This window comes from Saccoglossus kowalevskii, chromosome 15, assembly GCF_978046115.1.
Source record: "Saccoglossus kowalevskii chromosome 15, keSacKowa6.1, whole genome shotgun sequence".
Classification (NCBI taxonomy): Eukaryota; Metazoa; Hemichordata; class Enteropneusta; family Harrimaniidae; genus Saccoglossus; species Saccoglossus kowalevskii.
In genome coordinates, this window is record NC_140655.1 from 28,813,030 (window position 1) to 28,828,163 (window position 15,134).

Genomic DNA, 15,134 nt, shown 5'->3' on the forward strand with positions numbered 1-15,134 from the left:
ATGTTTCTACTGTAATGAATGTGACTCTCACTCTATTGTTAGTGTGTAATTGATGATGTTGTACCCATGCTTTACGAGAAGTGTGTTAGCAAACATTCAGTGTATGAACTAGTCATGATGTCTACAAATACCACTTCTAACCGAAGTCATAATTACTATTAATTACTAATGCTATTATTTTTATTGTCATCTACAATAATTGTCACACACTAACAATACTGTAAAATGACTAATTTTCACTGGGTTTAAATTTCGCCGATTTACCATTTCAGGCATATTCAGTGGGTTTTAAATTTACAGGTTTGTCATTTAGATAATGTGTTCTATATGCTAAATTTTACATATTCACTGGGTTTTAGTTTAGCGCATTTTCCAGTCAGCGAAATAAGCAAAATTAAAACCCAATGAATAATTAACCCTTTTACAGTATTACCAATGAATAAAAATTTGCTTTCAGAATTAATAATTACTTCAATTTTTTCTAACAATTCCACCATAATTATTAATTCTTTCTCCAATAATGGAAGGTTTCCCTGTGATACACATTCAGCCAAGGCCAAATAGGAGTGCATTGAGGTGAGATCTGGGTCACAGGATGTACCAAGTTCAAATTGAAGGACTTCCACATGTTGATAATGAGGCTTGTCACTTTATGCTACATACACAAAGCACCACCAGGGGATATTGTCACCTGATCTTTGAAATACTATCTAAGTTAGGGGTCAACCATTTGAAAATAGGGGGGTGGTAGAAGAGTGTGACCAGTGGCAATTTTTTTTTCGTGGTGTCTTATCTGCTCACATTACGTGCAGTCTATTTTCTCTCTGTATCTAGCTTGCAAATTTTATAAATTTATTTTTCTTCAGACCACCCCCATGTTTTCAAATGGTTGACCCCATACCTGTTCTTTACATATCCCATAATGCACCTGTGTGACTTATTGTAAAACGCTATACATAGTGTTAAAGTCCTATAGTGTAAATAGAAGTACTTTGCTGGTTCAAAGTAAAGTAGTATTTAGGATAAAAAGACACGTTTTGTAGTAATTCTCAGCCTATAGGACCTGGGTTTCAGGTCAGGGTCACAGATCTGGGTCAAACAGAGCTGATTTTAGTCTTGTTGATGTAAGCATTATCGTAGCACTTTTGTAAATACCTAATCTGATACTGGAATCTGTCAAACAAATACTAGCATTTAGAGTTATGTTGCAGTGGTTGTTTTGATGAGTATAACGAGCATGGAAGTTGAATATGTCTCATGTACCACCCTGTACATTGAACCGGTATCCATTTGGGAATTAAACTTATCAATAGACATACAGAGCCAAGGAGTTTAACACAGACTGAGAAAAAAACAAATGTGGTGTGTTTCGTTTTAACAGATTTGTAACTGTTTAAATTCTAAAACAAAATCAACCAGTTTGGGAGTGGGTAGTGATTGTTTGGAACATCATCAAAACATTTCAGCAGCAATTTAATGTGCATGAATTAGTAATAAATTGATGCTAAGGACATATGAATGATATAATAATCGACTTTTCGGAATATGACTTTCAAAATGACTTTCAGTTATTATTCCAGAGGTAATTGGGAGAGAGTAAGGGAGTTTGAAATATTTGAAAGAGTTAGGGAGTTTGAAATATTTGAAAGAGTTAGGGGGTTTGAAATAGTGTTAATATTTTTATGCTCTGGGATTTTCTCTTGATAATTAGAAATAAAAATTTCTTTTAAATAAGAATGTCAAATGCTAAAACCCAGAATTTAAAAATTCTCCATCCTATTTGATTCAGGTTTCGAATAGCGTGAAAGTTTGGTGAAATAAAAGTTTGTAAGAACCACTCTGAAAAAAGTTGTTCGTTTTAGCTTTGATGTGCTTAATATGGAAGTATAATGTCATTCCAATATTTAACAGGAGAATGACCCAAATATGATTTAATGTATCATTGTCATGGAATTTAGGACATAGAAGATCAACCTTCTAAGCTTGAATTCAAACATTGTTGTAATTGCTGTACTGGATGCTGTATGAAATTCAAAATGATTGTCCTTTATTACCAAACGCTTCAGCGTGGTATTAAGAGTTTGTTTTCAGGGGTGGGTGATACCAAGGTGGGAAATGGATGCACATATGGGGTTAATCCCTTGAATTGCAATATAGAGGGTTCAGGCTGAAATACAATATATAGTGTTTTCATGTTTCGTCTGATATTTCTGTGGTATTCTGCTGCTGTAAGTAATGCACGATTTGTTCCGAAATTCAGTATATTGTGTGTATTCCAGGGTTATTCGTTTTTTGCTGAAAACACCCCTATTTTTTAGTGGCAGAGTTTGAATAGTCTCACTCCCACTGGGAAATCTGCATTGTTGCTTGAATGTGAGTTAATTAAACACATTTTCCAGACCGGCGAAAGAGTATGCAACAGCCAATTTTAACAGCCTGTCACGTGATTTTAGTCTGAATGTCAACATGAAGAGGCTAGTCCATTTTACGCAGGAGTAATTGGGAGTAGAATATGTGAGGAATAGTATCAACAGAGATGTGTATAGTCAAAAGTAATATCTATCCTTCATTTACATCTCTGAGCATTTCTGTTTTAGTATATTGGTTTGAAAATGTTGAACTTGCATGATTTGCAATGTGTTTTTTTAATGGGACTCCCCTATTGATCGAATCCCGGGTTTGAACGAGAACGGCACACCACGTGATTCGTTTGAATACAATGCTGATGGCAAACATGCCGTGTTACTGCGGTACTCCACTGACGGGATGACTTACTGCATGCTACGACTTCGCTTGTGATGTTGCTTGTTAGCCATGGATTACATGAATCTTGATTACCAGTCAAATGTTGCTCATTTGACGTTGGTAATCTTTATTTGGAACTGAGTAACTTCCTGGTACTTCGTACTATGATAACAATCAGTCAACATACATCAAGTTCTCTCAATCGTAGTATTCCATGTGATGTACACCTAATATGCCAAAAATGTTGCTGAACGATTTGAACTGAATACAAATAGCAGACGAAAATTTGTTTACAAAATAAAAATACTTCGGTTGCCAATGAAAACCGGTAAAAAACAAGCAATATGTTTTCGGCTGTTATCATGGAAGGGACATGAACGTGAAGCCAACGTCTGTTTATAACTAAAACCGGGCACCTTATACGAGGTTTGCAAAATAACATGGCAGTCATTAGAAGTCACTTTATTTTATTGTTAGGACGTATTCAGCCGTTAAATGTATAATTTCCAATCGTTTTGCGATAGTATTTTCTAGATTGGAAGCAGCATTTACATTTTATTCAAAGTTCAAAGCTGCGTTGGGATTCCGTTGACAGTGGTAACAATGTCGGCGCCGGTGATCTCTTACCAGTGCGCAACGTAGCCAAAATAAAATGCATGATCATTTGGGCACTGCTATTACAAGACTTTGGCTGTTGCCATGGTAGCGGTGGGTCAGGATTGTTTTTCCAATTAGTGATGGTACGACCTGCCTGTCAAGTATGAACCGTGACAAAATCAGCCAAGCCAAAAAAAAATCACAGAAGAGTTAAAAAGCCATTCCTGCTGAACAGTTACTCTAACTTCGGGGTCAACTTTCTCATTAATGAAAAAAGATATCAAAAATTCAAATAGTAACTTTTTGCCCACACTCCAGCCGAGTACAATGAGCTATGTCTGAGGTGTTGTATCACAGGGAGTTGGACAAACTTGTGTATTTTAATAAATTATTGAATAATAAAATGTTATATAACTTTTCTTTTACCCCCCTCCCCTTCCTGGTATCTATTTCAAGTATTTTTGTCAGGTTCAAATCGTTCACCAGCATTTTTGGCATGTTAGATGTACATCACATAGAATACTAGGATTGGGAGAACTTAATGTTTGTTGACCACCTGGAATCTGAGTTTTATAAATCTTGAAGGGCTCTCGGAAGATCCACCCGCTGCCTGGACCCGCAGTAAAATCTCCGATTAATATGGAGCCGCAACCATCAACATCGATATACCATGAGGTTTCTGCTGGCGACGTTGCGGCGTTACTCAGTTCCAAATAAAGATTACCAACGCCAAATTAGCAAAATTTAACCGGTAACCAAGACTCAGTCTATCCACGACAAGCAAGCAACATCACAAACGAGGTTGTAGTGTGCAGCTCACGAGTCAGCGACGACCGATTTCAACGGAAGTCATTCCGTCAGTGGAGTACCGCAATTGCACGGCATGTTTGCCAATGCACAGATCTGTGGAGGAACTTTTAACTTCAACATCAACCGTGTATCGTAGTCGCCCAGTTTAAGTTCTGGTTCTGTCGTGGTCCCAACTAAAGGGCGACAGTCGTCGTGTCGCGTCCTGTTCGATATGGGACTCACAGCGACGTATACAACGCGTGTAAAATACATTGTTTATTTACATGAAATTCGAACACGCGCTGTGCTACGACCACCGCGCTTAAACATCTACGAGTTATTTATTCGGACAATGACTTAAATCAGTCAGATCGCCAAAGCCTCATTAACATATCATTTACATATTTATACTTTGAACTTTGTGACGGTTGAGGTCGCCATATTGCAGTTGCGGTAAATTGTTCGTCGTTGAAGTGCGTTCTTTACTTATACAATTGCTACACTCATCAGCGAAAGGTTAAGGATTTAAAACATTTTTCAAAAAGGTAAGCACCATAGTTTTATTGTGGGTAGTTTTTATTGGCAATTATGATCAAAATTTTGCGATATTGTAAACTTTTCAGTATGAATGACATTATTCACGACGCTCTGCATCTGCGTAATGAAAGTTTCGTCTGAGTGTTTCGCATATATGTTGATACCGTTAGAAGGTGGCAACATAAAATATAAATGTTATTTTGACTCTGTACGTGTTTTTGTGAATGTCCAATAATCAAATCTCGTTTTACGGCTGGTGTAAAATGCCTCTTTTTCTGCGGTCTTTGCAGGGTTTTCCGGGGTCAAGCATGAAGTGACCTCATTATAATATTTGGCGGGTTTGTCAGATCTAGGTCGCCACATTGCCGGCGTTGCAGTGTCTTCATTTCGCACAACATTACATTAAAGGGAATTTTGAAATACTAGTATGGTGCAGATAAGGAATTTTATCACAGTTGAAAAAAAAAATAGTGTGCATGTGTCAGTTGCGTAACACAACTGTTAATGTTATGGTATGAATACATGTTAACCACAGAATTGTGTCCCCTCAAAAACTTATTCATTTAATTAGGTATACAGTTGTAGAGAACATTGACCTTGCCTATCCATTTGTCATTCTCCCTAATAATACTTGTAATTTAAACCTAAATTCTAATTATTTTCTCTTTTTTTCTTATCTTTCAGAAATCAAGTGCCAGAAGTGGAAATGGAGAATCTTTATTTTATTTGCTTTGGACTGCTATCAGGATTATGTTTTAATGTTATTTTTTTATTTGTGTACCCAATGAAAGCACAATGTTATCGACTTCTCTCAGTTCATACAATAAACTACCTGTTCGTCACAGTGAATTGTATGGTGTGTGGTTTGATATTATTTGGACTATGTTCCTCTTGTTTTTGCCCTTTCTAATATTTGTTTTGCTTCTTGTTTTAATTGTCTTTCTGTTTTCCTTTATGAGTTGTGTTAAACTGGTTGTTAAAATGCTGCATATGTATTTCTTTCCTTGCGATTATTTTGTTTGTCAAAACATGTATCATGATGAGATGCTTCATCATAGGAGGTTGATGTTGAAATTGTTTGGTAATGGTTCAATAGATGAAAAACGTGGATGGGTTGTTGACCCATATATCATGTATGTTGTCTGTTTGGTTACTCTGTTTGTTGTCTTTGGATCATCATATATCCCTGTTAAATATGGCTGGTTGATTGAAGAAATTGTTCTATTCTGTTGTCTACATCACTTGTGCTTTACAATGCCTATTGTACAAATGGATTATTACAACCTTGATTTCTGTTGGTTATTTAATTCTTTCAACATTTGTCTGCCTGTGGCGGTTTTACGTCAAAAAACAAACTTCATGCATACAGAAATAAAGAAGGAAAAGTATGGGCCACATTTGTTTGTAAGTGCTGGGAACAGACAGGTTCTTGTTAAAAACACACCCGTATTCCCCAGTGCCAAATATGTCAAAAATAGGTTACAGGAATCTGGTGTTAATGATGGGTCAACACTAATTGCTGATGGTCAGTGACTGCAAGACTCTGATTTGATCTCAGCAGAGTATCAGAACTTGCAATTATTATTCCATGGCAAAGGTGGAGCACATGGCCAGAAAAGTAAATGTCATCCACATACAAATTGCACATCTTGCAAGCACTGTGGTAGGACAGGTGAATCACGATACAATCATGCAATTGATTGGGCCAGTGATCTCAAAATGTTTTTAATAGATAATTACAACATTATTATACAACAAATATACGTTTATGAACTCTGCCAAAAAACCTAATTAATAAGCACGGAATTGCAACAAAATCTATTCAGCACATGTATTTATAATATATCAGCTGCGTGCCAAAATTGTCGGGACAGATTCACATCAATAACACAAAACCTCCCTTGTGTGCTGAAAATATTAATAAGCTGCAGATTGGTAATCTGTAAATTGAAAACAGCCAATCCCAAATATTGTTTGATCCCAGTTTTTTGTGTGCTCCCCCTAAAAAATACACTGCTAACACAGATTTGGTAACTTTTCAATTTTTATTATTTATCATTGTTGTACATTTCATGAATGATGTTCTAATCAATATGAAAGTCTTGCCCGTGACCACAATCCCATGAGAATCTGATATTTATACCATTTTACAACATATGTGGAATACTCCAAAAAACTCGCCCAATTTTTGTGTAAATGTAAAATAAAGTGTGCTGGGAATAATCATTTCTTTCAAGCCATATGACAAGTAAATGTGTTCCACTTGTATATTATACTATAAAGAATGTCCTTTAAAATCTTTTTAAAAATTACAATACAAATTGTTCCTGGCTGTGAATGAAATAGAAATGAATTTTGACATCTAAACACACTGAAATATTCCAAGCAAGAAGTTCAAAAGAAAACTGTCTGAACATAAATACGAATGCAGTTGTAATTTCAGTGCTTTCTGACAGTCAACAAACAATATTAGATCGATATTTTACACAAAAATGTTAGGTTAAATAAATAATACCTCTGACTGTACGTCTTGTATGGCGTTCTATCCTCTATTTGTCCGGGGGTTCTTTCAATTGACCCACGGAAGGTACCGTTAGTACCTTCCATGATTGACCTTATGTATGTGACCTCAAATCCACTTCCGGGTCAGCAAACTGTTCTCAGGTGCGTTTTAATTTAATCCTAGTGTTTCGCACACAGAAAATAATAAAATATTATTTTACTTTTGATGATAATCACACTAGTTATGTACTTGTAAATTTTGAACTGTGTCCGACGTATTGATCACGTCTTCACAGATGATTGAATTACGGTTTCTGTTGTGACCTTTACGTAGGTCTCGAAAAACAGCTTCGCTAGTTGTAATTTCTCTTACCATGTCTAAAAAGTTATAGCCATTTGAAACAAAAAGGTTCAGTTAAGGTTGTCATGTAAAGAGAAAATTTCTGTTTTTGTTCATTTTTCATAAAATAGCACACAGAAAAACATCCTCGCAGATGTCATTTTATCGCAGTTTAAATAGTAACGGACGCGCGCAGAAAGTATTTTCATATGCAAATGAGGCTTTGGCGATCTGACTGAAATTAGACGTCTGATTATTTTATTTTCACACGTACAGCGACACGCGTTCTACACTGACAAGCGTTGCTAGGTCGCAGCACTGTCTTGGAGCATATTAATGGGCAATTGGGTTCCCCGATCTAAAGTTCTATCCCGGTTTGTTGCACGTTCTTTTTTTAATATGAAATAATCAAATATGGGACATGTGTATAATAACAGAACCCCACACCCTCCCCGTGGCTTCGCTCGTGAAAGTACGGCAGCAGGATACACCGCATCACTCGTGAAAATAACTTCCATACGCAATGAAAGCCACGTGGAGAGTATCTGTCATAATACTTCATTATCACTGAAAACATTTTTCCCCTGAAATAAATTCCAGTGAATATGCCATTTCCCTCATACTATATTGAGACACAGCGCAGTGAAAATTAGATTCACATGTAATGCTTGAAAACATGTCAGCAAAAATAAATTAAGTGAAATTCTACGTGACTTCATAATAGTTGGAAATGAACACATTACACCCGACCCTACCACTCCATATACAATGTAAACTACACCCCAAAACATCCTTTCACCCACAGTTACTACCGTGTTTCACCAGTGTATTCTATTTGACGTCAGGAGAAATTGAAATAAACAAATTAATTATAATTTCAGCCTCTAGTTTACCACTGATTAAATAAACTACCCCGTCTTTATGTCAACTTGCAGTTATTCGTTGCCTACATCAGTGACTTCAAAATATATGTTTCAATCCCAGGAATTTCACTCGCTGTTAATTGCATGGGAGTGGCAGTCTTTAATGAATTTCTATTGTCATGTCAATTTCTTGCGATTACTCGAACATTAAGCTGTAACCACATACCGCCTAGGTGCTGTAATTAAATCCTGGTGTAAGCACCATATGAACTATGAACAATGCATGTGAAGTCAGCTGTGGGGTATATTCAATCCTATAGATTTCTCATTGTTTGGTAACTATTTGCTGCAAATGCAACAAAAATCAATATAAAAAATATTACCCACACAGTATTCTACAGGTTACTTGTTTTAAAGTGAATTTATTTTAGTGAATTGAACTGGGGGGGGGGGGGGGGGGCTCACCTGCATTTTTTATAGGAGTGCTAGGTAGCAGATTGAAAATTGGCCCCTCAAAGATCATTTAAAGTGCTTTTTGTGTCAAAAATTGTAAATTTCGTTTGTATAAAATTAAGAGTTCAAAAGATTGGCTTGACTGTGAAAAACATAAACATCTATTATGGGAGTAAACCCAAATATAAATGTTAAATATAAATATAAATTCTGATTGACAGTGGGATGTTAAAATGATCGCTTCCAAGGGATATAGTGTATGTTTGTTTAAAGTTCATTACTAATTGGCATCAAAACAAAGTTGTCGACTCCAATTTGACCTGTACAAAACTATAGCTTACCAATATAAATACATTGTTGTAGTGTCTATTTCTAATTGTTTTAACCTGATAGGTTATACTGTGTCATGTGATGGAATGCGACTTTTAACTTGGATGCCATTCTGCAGAAGTGTAGTGTAATTTTTTTTTTGCGTACTCTAACAATTCAACCACCCATTTAGCAGACTTTCGTAATTTATTGGTTTCTAAAATTTCATAGAATTATGTTTTTCCTTTTTTTAAATTTTGTCCACTTCAGATTTTTCTACTTGAAACAATCGTTCAACTTAAATGAATGAAAACAGAAAAAAGTATTAAATTGATGGTATGTGATGTTATGAATGCTGGGGGAGTCAAAACATTTCACAAAAATAACTTATTTTCAGTGGTATGTATACTGCGGCGCTTGGAGCTAAAATAATCTTTTTTTTTAATTTTTTATTAATCATACAAATTAATCAAATTAATCTGTATTATCTCAATGATACAATAAAAACGTCATTTTACATGGTGTGAATATTCAGTATCACCTATATTTCAAGAATGTCATAATTATCTTAAACTAATTTCGTGGTATCTATCATTTCGTAATTGAACACTGTTACAAATATTCAAAAAATCTGGTCTACTTTTCCAGCTCTAGTTTTTATCACTGTATATAATTATGCATTACATTTGATGTCAGTCGCTAATTATACTAATGTATTTTTGAAACTTAGATTGAAAATGGTGTTTTGACTTTTTTAAAGTATTCTGCGCAAGTCTAGAGCAGGTTTTCACACAAGGCTGACTGCTAGTAAGAATTGTTTAATTGCAGCGTGACATGTTGATGAAACAACAGCAACTACTGGAAATCGGTCTTTACTGATAATTTTTTACAATTATTGTTATTATTGTTTTACCCATATTTAAATAAGTTGGGCCAATAAACTAATATAGACACTGAAAAAGTTGTCAAAACAATTAATTTTAGGATTTAAAGATGATCTGATTCTTGAAAAAAATTTCAACATATTTCCATAATAATTTTGATCAAAACTGGAAGCCTTTACTAAATTATGCCAGTTTGGTCTAAAATCATTCAAAATTTTTTCAGAAAAATACATAAAAATATGTTAAATATGACAGCAAAATTTTGGCAGAAATAATTCTGGCGTTTGATTGGTCAAACATCAATGTTTATGTTGTCATACTTGTGAATGAGAGACATACAGGGTGGAAAGCTGCACCTCAACAAATAAAGCCATGACATTGCTACTAGTGTCAAAATTTCTATAGTGAGCAGCGGAACAATATCTAGCACAGAAACGTTCACACCAAAACGAGTGCAGATTTTCGATCCCGGTGTTTCATTACTAACTACTTTATGCTAACCTACTCTTGGTTCATCCAAGCAGAACCCGAGAGAACAAAACCTGTTATTTTAATCATTGGGGTAGTTCTATTTAAGTTAAATGATTGGATAAAAAGAAAAAAAAAACTTCTTGTGTGTTCGGTATAATTTTGTATGTCATTGTCAAGGTAATTGAAGTCAAATGTTGTGCAGGGTGGCATAGAACGCATAAAGTTTTTTCATTATGGCTAGCTATTTGTTTTATTGGAAAATTTCACTGCATGGTGAGTGAAAAGGTTTTCCAGTGATAAATTTCAAATCAAATCAGAAAGTTTAAAGTAGAATTTAAAGAAGAAACTGAGAATGTATTGTTACATCTAGGAATTTCATGAACAGACGACGTATTCTCTCTCCTAATTCTAACTGATTAAGTTTAAAATATTTGTGAAATAAATCCTGTTTAATGTTTGGATCAGCCGTGCAATCTTTGCTGACGAACATAGAATCAGCTTTGCTGTCCTTGTACAAGTTCAACACTGGCACATTATAATAGCAACCTCCTAGGCATTTATTTCACCAAATAGCGCTAGGTACTTTTCGCAAGCTTCTTAGCGGTTAATAACTGTTCACCCTTCATTGACTTTGGATTATTCCTGTGAATGTACCGTTCTATTCCCCAAGTGGTATTACCATTGCCTTGTTGTGTTTCTGAAAAGCTGGTTATCATCTACGCATTTACATATCTGTGATGTTTGAAATAACAAAATTGGTCTTAATCGGTCGGGCATTCAGTCGGTGACCTTAAATGACCTTCGACTACTCAGGTATTGCAGTGTGTTATGTAGGGTGGCTATTAGTGGGTGGAGGGATGCCTTTTAGGAGATGTGTGGCAAGCGTCAGTTTTCATTAAAAGTACATGTGAATAGAAAACCGCTTAAGGTTTTCACTAGAGAAATGACTCTTAGGGGACCTCCCACAAGTTGGGGAATGCCCCAGTGAAATTGATCATTGGTTCTGATCACAGGCATATATTGTAATTACTTGCAGGCAAGCCTTGTTATTGATGCCATAGTATGGTAATAGTATATGACAGACTTTGAGTGAATAATCCAGCTTGTTAACACATACTATCCAAAGACATGCCTTGCTGAATGTGATGGCCGAACGCTAACTGTCGCTGATCTACCTCGCTATTATTGATTTACACATATTTCGCAATATGATCAATAATTGTAGGAATCTTTTTTTTACGGTAATTATTATTACAGTGATTGATCGTGGTTTCACGGAATCCCCGATAGTTCCCTGCTATGGTGATCAGTTCCAATGCAACAATGGAGATTGTATTCCGGACAGCAGATACTGTGATGGTTACCGTGATTGCTATGATGGATCGGATGAACTCAATTGCCCTCTGCCTACTCCACCGGCAGAATGTCGCAATGACGAATTTGGTTGTCAGAATGGACAGTGTATTCCGGCATATCTACGATGTGATCGTCGAAGAAATTGTCGTGATGGATCTGATGAAAACGATTGCTGTAAGTAGATATTTTCTTTCTTTTTTTTTGAATGGAAAAGTTGGTAGTACAGTATAAACCAGTTTATTTTTTATGAATTAACAATATTTAATCCCTATGAATTGCCTTCAAGTTATCTTGCGAATATTTATAGAAAAAAAAATAGTTTTTTGAAAACACTGTTTTCTGTCCCCTGTATGTGTTGGTTAAATGTTTCCTTTTTGTATAACTCTTCATTGGTCTCTAATGACGATGAGATATATCGTATAAATGTTTTCTGCACATACTGTCACGCACTAACAATGTGTTTGATATCTTACCAATCAATTAGACATTTCTGTTTTTATTGTTAGTAAAACAGTTACTCTGAACATTAGGCGATATTTAAAGTCTGCTGTAATTTGAGAGTATGTTAAAAAATATTTCTTGTTCTTGTATTGTGGTGACAGCTGCATGTTTACTGTGCTCTAATTTCTACTTCTAATGATTTTATTTTACGTTTAAAGTTTTAAAAATATTTTAGGAACTATGATATAATCTGCAATTAAAATAGAAATATAAAATATATACCCCCCCTGGTGTAATGTTGCTGTAGCTTCAGAATGTCATTTCATAAATTTATGCTGCGAATTGACACATTAACCAGTATCATCTGCATATTGCTCATTTGCATATGCCTCAATAGCATCACTTCATCATATATAGACTTATTTGCATATTGCTTATACATCAGCTGATATGCATTCACTTTGTCTCAGTTTCCTATGACAGTGTATTTTCTTTGATTGTACAAATTGCCTCAGTTACCTAATTTGCATACTGTCAAATACTTTATTTTTAGCTGGAATTAATTTTCGCTGAAAAAACTTTTTGAGTGTTTTGTATTGAATTTATTTTCACTGATTTTTGTTAAGTTGAATGCAAAATATGGGAAAAAAGGTATACTGTAAAAAATCTAAAATTCCACCCACTCTAAAAATTCAACCACCTAATTATTTGGCAAATTTTTGTAATTTATTTACCTCCAAAATTTTGATCTCACCAGAAATTGCTCACTTATTTTTACTCAAAAAATTTGTTTAAAGACATGACTTTCTATAACTATTCTATTTCTGCAACTGTATATAACCCAACTTTTATATTTGTTGAATTTTTACTCTAATTTATCGTTATTCTGTACTCTAAAAACCTGACCGTTTTTCAAAACCTATTATCTAAAAGTGGTAGACATTTTAGAGTTTTCACGGTATTCGCTGGAATTTATATTTACTGAATCATTCCTTCATCCCTTCAGCCAAAATAAATTCCAAGCGAAAATAAAGTATTATACAGTATAGTATACATTGTGTCATTTGCTTAATTTACTAGCATTATACCAAGGTCAATTTCAGGGGAGACACTGTCAGCTCTAAATTCTCTCAACTTTGACAAATATAGATATTAAACCAACAAGTTCTTTATATGTGCACCACTGAATTTGATGTAAAATTCAGGCTCTCTGTTTCAGGTCTAGTATCATATTGTGAGAACTAGCAGAATTATTTTGAATAGATGCACTAGTTAATATAAATAAGATTCTAATCTAATCTAATCTAAACAAATTCCAGTAATCTAATAATAAAAAACTATTATCAGTGATCTAGTAAGGTGAAAACAAATATCAGTAATCTAGTAACTAAAAAACAAATATCAGTAATCTAGTAACTAAAAAACAAGTACCAGTAATCTAGTAACTAAAAAACAAGTATCAGTAATCTAGTAACTAAAAAAACAAGTATCAGTAATCTAGTAACTAAAAAACAAATATCAGTAATCTAGTAACTAAAAAACAAATATCAGTAATCTAATTAAAAAAAATATCAGTAATCTTATAATGAAAAAAATATTCAGAAATCTAGTAGCAAAAAAACAAATATCAGTAATCTAATAATGAAAAAAAAACAGTAATGTAGTAAGGAAAGAACAAAATTCAGTAATCTAGTAACTAAAAAACATATTAGTAATCTAGTAACGAAAAAATAAAGTAACTAAGCAAATTTAGGAAATGTAATAATAATTAAACAATTCTTGGAAATATTGGTAATGTTTTAACTAAAAAAATTGTAATGTAGTAACTAAACTATTAACCTGGATGTAATGTAGTACTAGTAACCAAAATAATCTTGGTAATCTTGGTAATGTAGTAACTTAAAAATTGTAGTAACTAAACAAATCTTCTTGATAATGTAATGTAACTAAACAAATTTTAATAATGTAGAAAGTAAACAAAATAATCTATTATTAACTGAACTACCGTAGTCTTGATAATGTAAGTAAACAAATTATGGTAATTTCTGATGATCTAAGCAATTTTCTGTAATATAGTAACTAAACAATTCTCTGTAATATAGTAACTAAACAATTTTCTGTAATATAGTAACTAAACAATTTTTTGTAATATAGTAACTAAACAATTTTTTGTAATATAGTAACTAAACAATTTTCTGTAATATAGTAACTAAACAATTTTCTGTAATATAGTAACTAAAAATTTTTCTGTAATATAGTAACTAAACAATTTTCTGTAATATAGTAACTAAACAATTTTCTGTAATATAGTAACTAAACAATTTTCTGTAATATAGTAACTAAATAATTCTCTGTAATATAGTAACTAAACAATTTTCTGTAATATAGTTACTAAACATTTTCTGTACTGTACTGTAGAAAGTAGAAACTGTGTTTTCTAAATAAACCTCTGAAATGGACTAATATATATCATCATGGCTGAGAATCATTGCAATGGATTTAAGTTTTGAGTATCTACGATTGTTTTTTTTTTTGAATAGAACTCTCTAGGCTGGTGAAGAACAATAAACAATGAATATATTACAAAATTTAATACATTATACTAAATGCTATTCTCTATGGATTTTAAAGTAACACATATTGGCCATCAGTATTCTTATCTATGTTTCATGGATATGAACGTGTAAAATGATTGTAGCTCTTACTTGTATCATTACTAGTGGAGCCTGAACTAGTCTGATACAAAACGAATATTTACATTTTTTGTGACATTTTTGAAGAATAAAACTTATATGAAATTTAATCAATGCGAATTTCAAAAATTGTTACTGACAAAATTTCAACATC

At 33.7% G+C, this 15,134-nt stretch overlaps 1 protein-coding gene and 1 long non-coding RNA gene across 2 annotated transcripts in view; both read left to right on the forward strand.

The window, feature by feature from the left end:
• The window catches only part of LOC102800892 (basement membrane-specific heparan sulfate proteoglycan core protein-like), a 187,512-nt gene that overhangs the window by 65,213 nt on the left and 107,165 nt on the right, over window positions 1-15,134 (forward strand). The window contains exon 6 of the mRNA XM_085508562.1: window positions 11,748-12,020. Coding sequence (XP_085364688.1) covers window positions 11,748-12,020 — 273 coding nt within the window. The remainder of the gene's footprint in view (window positions 1-11,747; window positions 12,021-15,134) is intronic.
• Window positions 4,542-5,517, forward strand: LOC146734302 (uncharacterized). The gene is made up of 2 exons (XR_014931723.1): window positions 4,542-4,676; window positions 5,353-5,517. It is a non-coding gene; the product is annotated as an uncharacterized LOC146734302 (long non-coding RNA).